This window comes from Leuciscus leuciscus, assembly GCF_965113295.1.
Source record: "Leuciscus leuciscus genome assembly, chromosome: 5".
NCBI classification, from domain to species: Eukaryota; Metazoa; Chordata; class Actinopteri; order Cypriniformes; family Leuciscidae; genus Leuciscus; species Leuciscus leuciscus.
This window is the reverse complement of record NC_138729.1, coordinates 8,261,389-8,275,704: the sequence shown is the minus strand read 5'-3', so window position 1 is coordinate 8,275,704 and position 14,316 is coordinate 8,261,389. Positions and strand designations below refer to the sequence as shown.

At 35.7% G+C, this 14,316-nt stretch overlaps 1 protein-coding gene across 1 annotated transcript; it reads right to left on the bottom strand.

Annotated features, from left to right (window-relative positions):
• Positions 1–520: 520 nt before the first annotated feature.
• rcc1l (RCC1 like) lies at positions 521–13,709 on the bottom strand. Its single transcript, XM_082170728.1, has 12 exons — positions 13,508–13,709; positions 12,832–13,128; positions 11,136–11,265; positions 10,603–10,731; positions 9,273–9,339; positions 8,809–8,860; positions 5,187–5,271; positions 4,813–4,994; positions 4,526–4,613; positions 2,016–2,189; positions 1,705–1,790; positions 521–1,365 (listed from the first exon to the last, which is right to left on the bottom strand). Exons 2-12 carry the CDS (start codon positions 13,114–13,116, stop codon positions 1,288–1,290), a joined length of 1,356 nt encoding a protein of 451 aa, XP_082026854.1. The 5' UTR covers positions 13,117–13,128; positions 13,508–13,709; the 3' UTR covers positions 521–1,287.
• Positions 13,710–14,316: the final 607 nt, after the last annotated feature.

The following is a 14,316-nucleotide window of genomic DNA, read 5'->3' as shown; positions in this document are numbered from 1 at the left end:
TGGAAATGCTGGTTTAATTCAGCCATATTAAGATAGGATTCAGAGGAGGAAGAGCGATGGTGTTGACTTATGCTTTAAGACAAACCATGTGCAAATTCATTAAAAACACCACATAGGCATGCGTTTAAAGAACATTAAAATATATATATATTTTCACCATAGGGGGTCTTTAGAAGTTACTTTTTTTTTTTTTTTGGACCACTTGTTAGGGTTCTTGCAGTCACATAAATTAATTTTAAAATGCTTTTCCAGCCCTGGAAACAATGATATCTACAGTGCATTATATAATAAATCTAAAATATTTCATCAGCTAGTTATTGCGTTTTTAAAAGACTATTTTACACATTTGATTTTATAGAATTGTAATATAGTAATATGTTTGTTTAATAATGAATAATATTTGTAATGATTTTCCATTACCTGATATTGCATTTGTTATAGTAATCACAAATGCAATATAAGGTAATGGAAATTCATTACTCAGAACTTGAAAGAACCATTATCATCATCTTAATCACCATGAAATGAAATATTGCAGTATTTATTATAAATGACTCATCATTTTGCATAATTTTTTTAATGCATTTGCCCTTGTAATCATTCAAATAACTCCCTCCCTCATGCAGCGACATCACTTCTCTTCTCTGATGATGCATTTACTGGTGTGAGGGCAGGACATGTCACTCAGATGCGATCCACCAATAGCAAACCACAACCATCCAATCAATTCCCCACAGACAAAAGCAAGTCCCGCCCCACATTTTTACTTGTTCAAAACTCGTTTCACTCTGTCACAATAACTCCACTTCTATTTCATGCCAAAAAAAAGTGCTTTAATTTAAATGTACCATTTGTGTAGCCTTCCTTATAGTTAAAAACATGTTGTTGTTTTTTACAAGAAAAGCCGATGCAGAAACAGCACTGATAATGTGGCTTTAGTTTGAACAGTGTCGACCTCAGGTGATGACGAAATACCAAAACATTGAGGAAACCACCAAAATGTCAAGTAGCCAACATAAGACTTAATAGGTCTTGCGTTATTTAGGTGTCAGACTCACGTCTATTTTTGAAGTCCACACTGTAAACAGCAGAGGAGGTGTCTTGTTTCTATGTTACCTTAAACGCATCCTTGGCTTGCTTGATGCAGTGAGACATGAAGACTCCTCAGTGAGGGCCCTTAACAAGTCCAAAGTTTATGCAGAAATAATGAAACCTTGCGTGCTGATGGACTTCGCTGAAGTCACTGAGATGTGCAAGAGAAGATAGCCTGGATCCACAAAGACAGTCTCATATGATGGATTTGACCAGCGCCACCATGTGGTCAACACCGCAAGCAACATCCTTCACGTGTCCTGGCACTGTCACCTAAAACAAATGACAAACATTAGGGATAAAGAAAATGGATTACCTCTAACATCTGCTGGGTATAGTGTTGTCAATTTAACATTAATTTATAACAATTCATTAAAAGTAGGATATATTTTGTCTATTTAATGTTTCCGCAATAATGCAGCATGTTGTGATCATTTGGGGGCTTTTCTCCGAAAATATGTATGTGTGGTTAGCTGTGTTTCATTTGGATAATTAATCAGCGTGTCACTTCAGTAATTTGGTCGAAAAAATAATTGGAAGCCCCAGTTTGCAAAACCAAATCCACACTTTTCAATGTTAAAAGGAAAAAATGCTGCATTGTTGGCTTCTTACCCTCCATGGAAAATACTGGTCATCATGTTTCCCAATGCCGAGACATCCTCTCACATTCTTACCCCAAACAAACAGCTCACCTCGATCTGAAAACAATATTCATGTAGCAAATAACTCTCTATTTACATGGATGCTGGCCAGGAAACAGGCTGGATTTAATACCAACATTGGTTATGCAAGCACTACTAGCAGGTGTTTTCAGGAGAATGTGTGTTAGCATATTTAAAATGGCTAAAATCTCATAACTACACAATACTTGATATCTTGAGTGAATTTACGTGCAAAGATAATGTTCAGCTTGAAGTTTTTACCTGTGACTGCAGCAAAGTGATTGAGTCCACAGCGGATGGACGAGACCTTCACACTGGGGTTGAACTCTGACCTCCCAAAAAATGTGGCTGGTACTCTTTCTGGGACAGCAGACTCTGAAAGTTTTGGGCCTTTTCCCAGAATTCCAAAACCCCAAACAAACACATCTCCTTCCTCTACGGAGATTAAATTATTTCATTCATTATTTAAGCCAAAATTACAAAGCAACATCAATTTGTACTTTTCCACAATAGTTGTAAGGCGGGTACAATTCAACAATTATGCATTCAGACATTAAAACCCATTGAGCATTCTGAATTATGAAAGTGATTAATCAAAATAAAAGAAAAATTTGCAAATAAAATATTCAGTTCGTTTATATATAGGGTTTTGGGTAAATCACGGTAGATTCACAAAAATAGATATTTCAAAGTATTGCAATATTTTACCTCATGATACTGTATAATTGGTCACTAAAAAACAATATTTTTAGTGATATGTCTTTTTGGGGGAAATTCAAATTTTGAGCTGGGATTCCCAAACTTTTCAGACAGTCAAATCCATTTGAAAATATTTAGAATACTGAGAATTGTTTTTAGAATATTGGTTATAAAATATTAGAATAATTCAGAATATTAATACAAATTCTGTAAATATTGATAAATATACACAATCCCAATTGGAGAAACCCTATGTCTATGACAAGGCAAAACCTGGCATCATGACCCTCATATCAATATATATAATATTGTATTACCAGGTCCCTGCTGGTATATCTACACTGAAAACCTCCACCTCCCCCAAAGAGGCCTCCACCTGCCTAGATCTGTACGTGGTTCTTCATGCATTTGGTCTTAGTGGACTGAATCTGCTATGCTGTTGCTGCAGAGCAAATATGGTCTTCTATCTGCCATTACATACACAGACACACTGCTGTGCGCATGTGAGATATGATGATGATGCTGCTGCTGCTGCTGCATGAATATACCACTGTTCATTTTGACAACAAATTTTGATTTAGTTTTAGACATAGTCTTTTGACTAAAATGCCATTCAGTTTTAGTTTTACTCTAGTTGTAGTCGACAAAATACAGTAAGATTTTAGTTGACTAAATCTACAGTAGTGGTAAAGACCTCATGAGGGTTTATACGAGGTTATATAGGGTTTAGTTAAATTATAATGCATTCATTTAGAATTTCTCTCAAATTTCCAAACCCATTATATACTCCCAGAGAAAACATCTATTAACCTGTTAATATGAATGATTTTAAAAGTTTGAATAGAGACACAGATTTAACTGCTGTGACATAAAAAAAAAATCTTAAAATGAAATAAAACCACTTCTCCTAAAGTAGAACACGTTTTTTTTTCAATGAATGTGCATTCTTTATAACAACTTAAATCTTATTCTTTATTCTTTCAAGCAAACACATTTATTTGTATGAATTAAATATAATTATTCCTTATTAAAGCTATTAAAATCAGTGATGCTTTTCTTTTTTTGTTGTTTGATTAATATTAAGTGCACGGACGGCATTAGGTTTATTACACACTGTCACTTTAAGACCAAATGTGCGGATCCAATTGCGCCAAATGCACATCCGATATTCTTCTAAAACTTTTTACGTTTTGTAAAGACAAAACCGACTGTGTTTACGTGAATACTCTCCAAAACGGACATTTAGACATTATGTTGTGTGTATTTGTCCATTCAGAAAAGAAAAGAAAGAGAAGCTCAATTCAGCATGATTGCACGCTTCAGGTGTGTGTGTGAGCGCACAGAAAACCGTACCGAATAGAGCGCTCTTTTGCGTCGTCACTATTATTCAGATCTATCCCTATGTCTGCTTTTCTCTTTCTCCCAGACGTTTGAAAAGTACATTTTGTTTTATGAGACATTTTAAGTCCCTCAGGGTAGAGCAGCACGTAACAGTTCAAATGTGCACATCTACCACAGACGCAGGACATCAGTTCTGACTGGATCTCTTCCCAAATCGTCCCTACTGAACATTTTCGTCTAGTTTTTGTCATTGAAAACTGGTTTTTATTTAGTTCTCATCTCGTTTTCATCTGTGAAAGAATGATTATTAAACGAAATGAACACTGGAATATACAGCTAAATCCTGTAGCGGATCTAGGCAGGTGGAGCTGGGGGAGGTGGAGGAGTTTCAGAGGAACTCTGATGTCAGCACGCTGCAGGACTAGCTTACAGCGAACACTGAACCAGACTGTATGAATGTTAAGCAAGCAATCTCATTGGCTGCAGAATCAGAAGAGGCTTGTGGTTATAGTGAGACAGCTTGCAGATCTAGAGTTTCTTGACTGAAGTAGATATAAATGTAATGCAAATGATTACAAAGTATGGTACTAAATAATTGCCATATTTATGTACTATTTATATTGTACTTCAGAGAACACAATGGTACAATGTTTTTTGGGTTTTTTTGCAAGTGTAATGAATTGTTCCAGGAAACTCTAGGATGTTATGCCCCAATAAGACTGTAATCTTACCGTTCAGTACAGCCACCTGTGTTCCTCCACATGCCGCCTGTCTGACTCGACCCAGACCCCTCAGGGGCAGCAGCCGCGGAGAGCTAATCTGGAAATCAGGCTTTACAAATGAGCTGCACAGCCTGGTACTGTTGTTTTTACACATACTTTTATGTACATATCAGGATAATTCAATAACAGTGAATGGTCACTTCATTTCTGGAATTTGTTTGCCAGTTGGTGTGTGTGTGTGTGTGTGTGTGTGTGTGTGTGTGTGTGTGTGTGTGTGTGTGTGTTGACCTCTTTACCTGTGTGGCCTCAGTGACAGAGGCCAGCTGCAGGTACTCAGAGTTTCCCCAACCAAAAACCTGCCCATCTGTGGACACGGCCAAGCTACAGTCTCCATATGTGGTCACCTGTTGAACTTTGACCCCAGCCAGATCTCCTCCGACGGGCACCGGACAGGGGGCCTTGTTGTGATGGCCCAGACCTTAAAATACATTCCAGAGACTTTAATTGTGAGGGAAGGCTCACATGTTCTCAGCTATGAGTCACCTAGTGTTGTCTGGATACATTTTTTAGAAAACGCCTTTAGGCAGGTTTAATAATGGAGTGCAACAAAAAGAGGGACTGAAATAAAAGAGACGGTCAGAGATAATGACAGACGGATGGTGAAACAAACCTGTTTGTCCATCTGCCCCCCACCCACAGGCATACACCGTTTCTGTTTCTGTTAGAAACAAACTGTGATCCTGCCCACAAGCCACCTACAGGACGAGAGGAGCAGGACAGTTGGAGTGAATCTCACAGACAGGTCCAGGTCATATCTATGGAAGTAAAATAATGTCAAATGTTTTTGAAATAAAAAGCCTGTTGAATTGCACTACTTGAAAAAAAATAGGCATTGCATTAACCATGCTTGCATTTTAATGCATTGTATTTTTAGTGCTTACATTTTTATGGGCTGAAATTCAACATGGTTGAATATTTAAGCTGTGAATATTTCAATTAAAAACATTTCAAACACCTTTTCATTATTAAAAATTCAATAATCCATATTCACCTTTCATATTTCACTTCCAAAATATTCAAACTGTTTAAAAATACAACCAATAATATTCAACAGGCAATTTTCGGTCCATTTTATTTCGCTTTGCAAATTCGCTTCCACAAATTCAGTGGTTCAAATTCGACAGTAAATTCAACATTGACGTCCAGGAACTGCAGGAAAAGCAGTAGATTGCCGAGCATACTCTCCATCTGCTGTTAGTCTACCTCACCATCAGATGGTGCAAAAGCGCGTGTTGAAGACCAGCAACAGTTAGAACAAGTCATTCATTCATAAAACTCATTTACAGCAATGTAAGTGTATTTGTGATTATTATGACGGCTGTTTTATGTTAAATTCAGTGTCTTCACGGTTACTTTTCCTGTGTAGCCGACATGCATCTTTCTCTACCGTGAACGAGATTATAATGTTATTCCCCGATGCGGATATACAGATCCAATGTTACATTTTTGAGGTTGACATTTCTCTCTTGGTTGTTTAGTTGCCTTAACTTTATATTGTGGCGATGTGCTGCATGCAGGCTATTAGGGTTTCCCTCAATACTTAAGGATTCCCCTGCTGGACATATACAACGCTTAACGTAGCTTAATGGACTACAGTGATGTAAAAGACCAAACTCGCAGGCAAGCAGATGGACTCAGAATAACGCGCAAAGCTTAATGCTGAGCGTTTCCCAGTGATAGACTGGCATAGAGATGGCTTGATGTTGGACATTCGCACATTTAGGGACCGTCTCTAAAGTGTATACGACTTTGGTATACACGTTTCTAACTCCGATAGCATTTGAATAGAACGACTTACAGTCATACAACCAACTGTAAAGTGTTCATTTAGTGTCAGGCATAATGCGCACCCTTTGGTTTTTGATATTTATTCAAATAAATTTAAGTTTGCTATTGAAGTTAGAAACGTGTATGCCAATGTTGTATGCAACTTTAGAGACGGTCCCTAAATGTGCGAATGTCCAATATCAAGCCAATTTTACATTTAGTCATTTAGCAGAAGCTTTTATCCAAAGCGATTTACAGTTAAACTAACAATAGGAGGACAATATGCAAGTGCTGTGACAGTTTAAGCTAATGCAATACACGTATGCATACTATATATATATATATATATATATATATATATATATATATATATATATATATATATATATGTATGTGTTGATTTTATGCCAGTATATCACGAACGCTCAGCATGAAACTTTGCGCGTTAAGTTCATATTCTGAGTCCATCTTCTTGCCTGTAGCCTATATAATAGCCTACAGCCTACTTCCCTAATAAGGTGCAAGATTGGTCTTTCATATCACTATCAACGGAAGGGAAATCCTTGAGTATGAGGTATTGAGGGAAACCGATTATAATCCTGTTCATGGTAGAGAAAGCTGATGACATGTAGAATACACAGGGAAAGTAACAATGAAGTTATTGAATGAAACATAAACACAGCTTATTGCGTGTTTATCATCTTTTCCGCATATACTGACACAGATAATCATTTTCATTTTATGAATGAATGTCTTCGTCAGCAACAAGCGCTTTTGCACCATCTGATGGTGAGGTAGACTAACAGCAGATGGAGAGTATGCTCGGCAATCTACTGCTTTTCCTGCAGTTCCTGGACGTCAATGTTGAATTTACTGTCGAATTTGAACCACTGAATTTGTGGAAGCGAATTTGCAAAGCGAAATAAAATGGACCGAAAATTGCCTATTGAATATTATTGGTTGTATTTTTAAACAGTTTGAATATTTTGGAAGTGAAATATGAAAGGTGAATATGGATTATTGAATTTTTAATAATGAAAAGGTGTTTGAAATGTTTTTAATTGAAATATTCACAGCTTAAATATTCAACCATGTTGAATTTCAGCCCATAAAAATGTAAGCACTAAAAATACAATGCATTAAAATGCAAGCATGGTTAATGCAATGCCTATTTTTTTTCAAGTAGTGCAATTCAACAGGCTTTTTATTTCAAAAACATTTGACATTAATCTACTTCCATACATATCTCAACCCAGATTCACAGGAAAATAATAATACATCATATTTTGCTTAAATGAAGGTTATAATGGTGAATGTCCAACAAAAGAAGAAAACATGAGAGAAATTTGGGTACATTAAGTAGATTAACCATTTGATACTGTTCGCGTGTCGGTCAAAAATGGCTGAAATTTGTTTTTATTTCAATTAAATGCTTGTACTATATTTCAGTTTGATAAAAAAAAATGGTACAAATGGATTTTATTGTACAAAATTATATTTATGCATTAGTTAATATCCATTTATTCACTTTTTGAGCTTGGACCTGAAAATTACATTTCCAGTTAAAATCTTTTTAAGTTGTAAAATAAATATATTTAGAATGATTTAGTGCACAGACTAAAGTTTGGTTTCTTTTTAAAGAAGCCACTTGAAGTTGAAAGTGAAAAAATTGTGAAAAGTGAACTTGGAAAAAGTTATACAATTTTACATTTATTGTTATGAAAAATGCACAAAAATACCATTTACAATTTTTATATGAAATATACATTTTCCAAAACATATTTTACTCTAAAGCTGAGAGAAAATCAAAGCCATAAATCGAAACAAGCTGTGTTCCGAATTTGAAGTTGATATCTCAAAGAATTTGTTTGTGCGCAGTACCAAACATTTCTAATAGATGAAATTCGTCTCCCATTCATTTCCAATGCGGTCATTTTTGACTGCGAACAATGCAAGATTTTTTTTTCAGGACCATTTAACATTTTTTAATCATGTCCATGATTTGTTTGTGTGTGTTCACACAGCAAGTGCCAAGTTTCGTACCATTATGATGAAGTAAAAAATATATATATTAAAAAAACGTAAAATCTTTCGGTCAAAAATTAATGAAAAGAAAATATTGTTAGGATGTGACAAAATCTGGAATCTGAGGGTGCAAAAAAATCAAAACATTGAGAAAAATACCTTTAAAGTTGTCCATTTATGTTTGTGACTGTGCTACATTCACTCACAAAAATAAATGTTTTATATATTTACGGTAGAAAATTTACAAAATATCTTTATGGAAAATTATCTTTACTTAATATCCTAATAATTTTTGGCATAAAACAAAAATCGATAATTTTGACCCATGCAATGTTTTGTTGGCTATTGCCACATATATACCCGTGCGACTTGTGACTGGTTTTGTGAATATGAATATGAATAACCAACATATGCTAATAAAGTAAAGTGTCATCACATACCTGGGTTACTCGACTGTCAAAACCCTCAATCTTGTGAACAAGATGACTGCCACTGCAGGGAATATAGGAAAGGGACAGCCATTACACAGAAATCCTATTCTTAAACAAGTTTTCAGGAAGAAAAAAAAGCAGCTTAACCCATATGCTCAGGAATATGTGGATATTAGCAAAGGAAACAAGAGTATGTGTATACTAGAACATAACGTTCTCTACTTGGATGAAAATGACTGAGTTGATAATATTGCCTCTGATGTTGCTGAACATTATTATAAATGAATTATAAACCCAATTCCCCATTATACTGAATAATCATTTCACTCTAAGCAAATCACAAAATATAGCATATCAAAGTTATGCACAGTGGATAATTCAAGGCTACTGGGATCCAGGGAAAGCAATTGTTCATAATGTGAAGTAGTTTCCTTTGGTGCAGAATATTGGACATATGTTGCTGAAGGACAAACCTGTACACCTCATCCTCCACAATCTTCCTCCCACACTGCCCATAAGCATTATTACCCATGCTGAAAACTAATGAGAGAGACAGAGAACGAGAGACATGAAGTACTCATCACACTACAGCACAATTTAATTCAATTTGAAATAGAAATGATTGCAGTTTAAGCCATCCAAATGCTTGGACAGGAACATTTCCTCTAATTCATCTACTGAATCTGAACACCTGTAACTACATCTTTACTACTTGAGTGAAAAACCAAGGACAAAAAAAAAAAAAAGTGCTCTATAAATGATAATAAATCTTCACACTAAGGGCCAGATTTACTAACAACTTGCATCTGAATGTAGCTTGTGTCATTTTATCTCACACAGACATGCACTTAAAATGTCAATGTTTATGTTCAAACCGGAGTCAGACAATGATGGAGAGACTCAAGAAGAAGTGACATCATGTAGAACGCAACAGGACGTTAGTTGATGAATTTATGTAGCTTATGTGTAGTTATCTTCTAGTCATTGATTAGCATATTCTGTCATGAAAATCTATAAATCTTGTTCCTGGGGGCGGGGTTTATGTAAATTTTAGGGTTGGTGATGTCACTAACCCGGGAGGAATGTCGTGTAGTCCCAACCAGTCCTTTGTTTTAGTCCTTAAAAACGATTTCTTTAAAAGCAAATATCTTCCTTTGCTTTGAACTTTGAGCATTGTAACTTTGCAGATGTTGTTTATGCTCGGACAGCAACATTACACACTAACTAAAGTTAGAAAAGTTAAATCATGATCAACCACCCCTTTAAGTAGTGCATTTGCTTAAATTTAGCTAATTTCCTGACCAATAATTTGTGGTTAAGACTATTAAAAGCTTTATGTTTAGCCTTTTTTTTGCCCAGGAGTATACAACAAAATAAAACACACAACGACTTTGATTTTTGACTGAACAACTGGGCTAACAAGCAGATCAGTTTCATCGCACAGCATCTCAAATGTTGGTTTGGTCATTATGAAATGCCTGAACATAAGTCATCAAAATGATTTGGTATAATGACCTTGGTTTCACATGAATGCAAGACAACATGACAGCATTTATTGTGTTTCGTCTGCCTGATCTGAGGCGCAAGACATTTATGATGTACAATAAAAGAGCCACAGTTGCTTCCCCGATTGCAGAAACTTTCATTTCTATTGCAGATATCATACACTAACTTCCCAGGAAGTGACGATTTTGTTCTCTTGAACAAACGGTTCTTTATTCTGCACTGTTTTATGCGATATTCAAGTTTGCGAATAAGTTAAATTTGCAACATTGGATGGAAACATGGGTAACGTTTGCTCACCTCCCTCAGAGTCAGTGAGCACCAGAGAATGAGCACGTCCACATGAGACCTGCAGCACTCGTGTCTCCTGAGGGTTCAGCAGCGGGAGAGACACGGGAGATGGTTCCAGGACATACTCATAACTTTTATCTACAAACACAAGACAAAGCACTTGATTTAGGAAGGATAAAGTGCTTGAGGTTGTTTCTTGAATGTTGTAATGGTCCCAGTAGATTGGGTGAAGGTTGGAAACTCATTCCATCAAAGAACAACAGAATGGATCATGAACATCAGCCAGAACATGAATCTTCCCAGGAAGTGAACACTTTCACTACCCTCAAACTCAGACCAGAACTCAAAAAACACTTTTTAACGTAACAAACCTACTTCCCTAAAAAAAAGTACAGGGGCTCTACAGTATTTTTTGAAGTTCCCAGTGATATAGAGAGCCTTCTGATCCTTCTGGTATAACAGGAACTTGCTTGTATGGGTAGTTTTTACGAAGAGCATATGAGTTACTAACAGGAATGCAATGGGATTGTGGGGTTTCTTACTTCGGTCATGTTGAGTACGCTGAAAGCCCAGCTGGGAATCTTTGTTAAGGCCCATGCCCCACAATTTGGTCAGATCTTTGGTATTACAGGCCAGTAAGGTGAAGCCATATCCACAGGCGGCTGAGGAAATCTACCAAAAAAAACACACACACAACATACACTTACCATTTAAAATAGTTTTTTTTTTTAAAGAAATTAATACTTTTATTCAGCAAAGATGCATTAAATGGATCAAAAGTGACAGTAAAGAGATTTATAATGTTACAAAAGATTTCTATTTCAAATAGATGCTGCTCTTTTAAACTTTCTATTCATCAAAGAATCCAAAAAAAAAAAAAAAGTTATTAAAGTCCCCCTGTGGGGAAAATCAAGCTTTTAATGTTGTTTATATGTCTATGTGGTGTTTTTAATGTGCTTTAAGAGAAATCATGAGCAAATTCATAAGTCGGCACCATTGCTGAGAATTTTCTCTTTAAAACTGCAGTGAACCAAAGACAGTCTCAAAAACACGGTTTGAAAATCGTTTCTGACATCACAAACTACGTTGTAACCAATCACGTCAATGTGTGATCGTCAACGAGTGAGAGGTGTGAGTGAGTGGAGACGGGGCTAATTTGCATATTCATAGAACCATGTAAACTAATTGAGGCAAGGGTGTAGAGTTACATTCAAGCTATTTTAAGGAATGAAGGAGGAAAACATTTTTAAATATGTAATTTTGGTGATCAAAGATGAGTTTTAAGGGATACAATTATTGACTACAGGGGGACTTTAAGTAAAATAAGTAATAATATTTCACAGTAATACTTTTTTTTATCAAATAAATGCAGCTTTGGTGAGCATAAGAGACTTCTTTCAATGCATTAAAAAAAATATATATATATCTATGGAGTAAATATCTTAAGATTCCACAGTCTGATATTGATGGGAATACTGTATGGAATAATTTGACGTCAGCTTCCAGAAATCCAAATCAACAAAATATTCATTTTAACTTTGTTCATCGATTATATTGCACCTCGGAAACTTTTTCAGGTTAAGAGGTCTTCTTTACCAAACTATCAACGGTGCTCTCAACAGCCAAGTGTGGTTTGGTCTTGTGAATGGGGTTTATAACTTTTGGGAAGCTTTACCATAGGCTTTGTCTGGGTTATATAGAAATTTCTTAAGTTGTGTTATTGAATGATAGCTCAACCTTGCATTTTACTGTTAAAGACAAACGAATATGGCTTGCAGGACTTACAGCAGCAAAGAAGATGATCTCTCATGGAAGAATGCCCAGGTCTTATCTTTAAAACAGTGGTATATGGAGTTCTTGGACATTGTATATATGGAACTATCAGTGGCTCGATGTAATGGTGCAAAAGAAGAAAATGTCAATATGTGGCTGACCATACTTGATGGAATTAAGTTGTATCTTTGAGGGTTAAATATTATTATTATTATTATGATATTATTACTATTTTTATTATTTGTATTTATTTAAAAGAGTGTTTAGAATACATGTGTTGTATGTCAGGGTTAAGTCTGGATGGGGAAGATTATGTTTATGGTTGTTGTCTATGTATATGGCTTTGAATTTGCAATGAATGAAAATGTAATAAATAAATAAAAATGTGAACATTAGTGTAAAAAAATAGAAAACCCATTCCAAATATTTTTGGCAATTTTTGTTAAAGCTAGGGTAGGAAATAACCTTCTGTTCAGTATCCAGACGGTACGGTGTGAGCTGGTACTTCCTGGGCTTTTTCCTGCCACTGTCCGGCACTACAAAGCTTGGGATCCCTAAAGCTCCCGTGTAGCTGAAGCCCCACACAAACACCTTCTCTTGGGGCTTCCTGTGCTGACCCACATACTGGAACACAGGGGTGTCATCCTGCTGCTCCCGCTTCCTCGGGGAGCCAATGGGTCGTGTGGCATACGCACGGAGACCCAGATGAAAACCAGGACGGCCACAGGAGCGCATGTTGACTAAAGCCATTGTGACAGTCACCTGCATAAAATACAAAATAAATTCTGATATACTTAATTCCAAAACTGAATATTAGGCAAATTAATAGAATTTTCCAACACTAACAAATGGTATGAATTATAATTTTTTTGGACATGTACCATGTCAACGCCATATTCTCTGAAGTACCTTGGAACAGCATTTAAATACCATAAATATGACGATCACAATACAAAATATAATACTACCATTATTTTCTGGGCATGGCACCATATTCTTGGAGGTACCATGGTGTACCTTGTAAATACCACGGTACATGAGTTTCATTACTACGATATATATCAACACTGTATTAGCATATCATACCAGAGTATTTTTGTACTCTATTTAGTTTGGAGGTTAACTCGTTACAGTTACTCACCGCTCAAAGATCGGAAAATCCTCTAATATATTTGTCAAGTTGTTTCAAATATTTCTTATCACATAATATGATTCACACATGCGCATATCTGTACATCTGTAAACAACGAAATAAAAAATAAACGGTGATATAATGTGAATAATGTCCACTCTGTGTTTTATGCTGCTCTAACATGTTTTCTATGGAGGCGGCCATGACAGTCTCCGCGCGCACTGACGTATGACGCATGACGTACACACAAACTAGTAGTGTAATGTTCGAAATAACCTGTAGATGACGGACGTTTCCCGTGTTTAAAGTGCAAAAATGCAAAAGCGCATCGTCATGGCATTGTTTTACTGATTCCAAATTACATAACAAAAATTGTGGTTGGTAATGTAATCTAGATTATTCGTTTTAGGTAATGTATTCTGACTACTTTTTTGATTACTTTTAGATAACTTTTGACCAAACTCGTTTATTATTGATTTAAATAGGATGATCTTGTAGCTTACCATATTGATATAAAAATCAATATATAAATATAAAGAGAAGAAAAATATATTCCTTTGTTTTCAACAATATGCAGTGTATTAAATATTAGGCCTACTCATCAAGTAGGCTACGTCAGGGTTTCCCAGACTGGGGTTCATAATGGAACTGCAAGGGGGTTCAAGTGAGTTTAATCAAAAGCTATTAAGTAATTAAGTCATACACATTTTAAATTCAAATAAATACCTTTAAAATAAAAACAATTGAAATAAAACATTCACTGAAAAAGATTTGTTTACCTGCATGTCATGTGACCATTAACCTAGATCAGAGAACTG

Bases quoted from the DNA above. Each gene is read 5' to 3' on its own strand.
- rcc1l (XM_082170728.1), bottom strand. From the start codon at position 13,116: ATGGCTTTAGTCAACATGCGCTCCTGTGGCCGTCCTGGTTTTCATCTG. The intron at 5,272-8,808 runs GTATGTGATGAC...CTCGTCCTGTAG, and splicing joins TTGACAGTCGAGTAACCCAG to GTGGCTTGTGGGCAGGATCA. The intron at 2,190-4,525 runs GTAAGATTACAG...TAATCTCCGTAG, and splicing joins ACAGGTGGCTGTACTGAACG to AGGAAGGAGATGTGTTTGTT.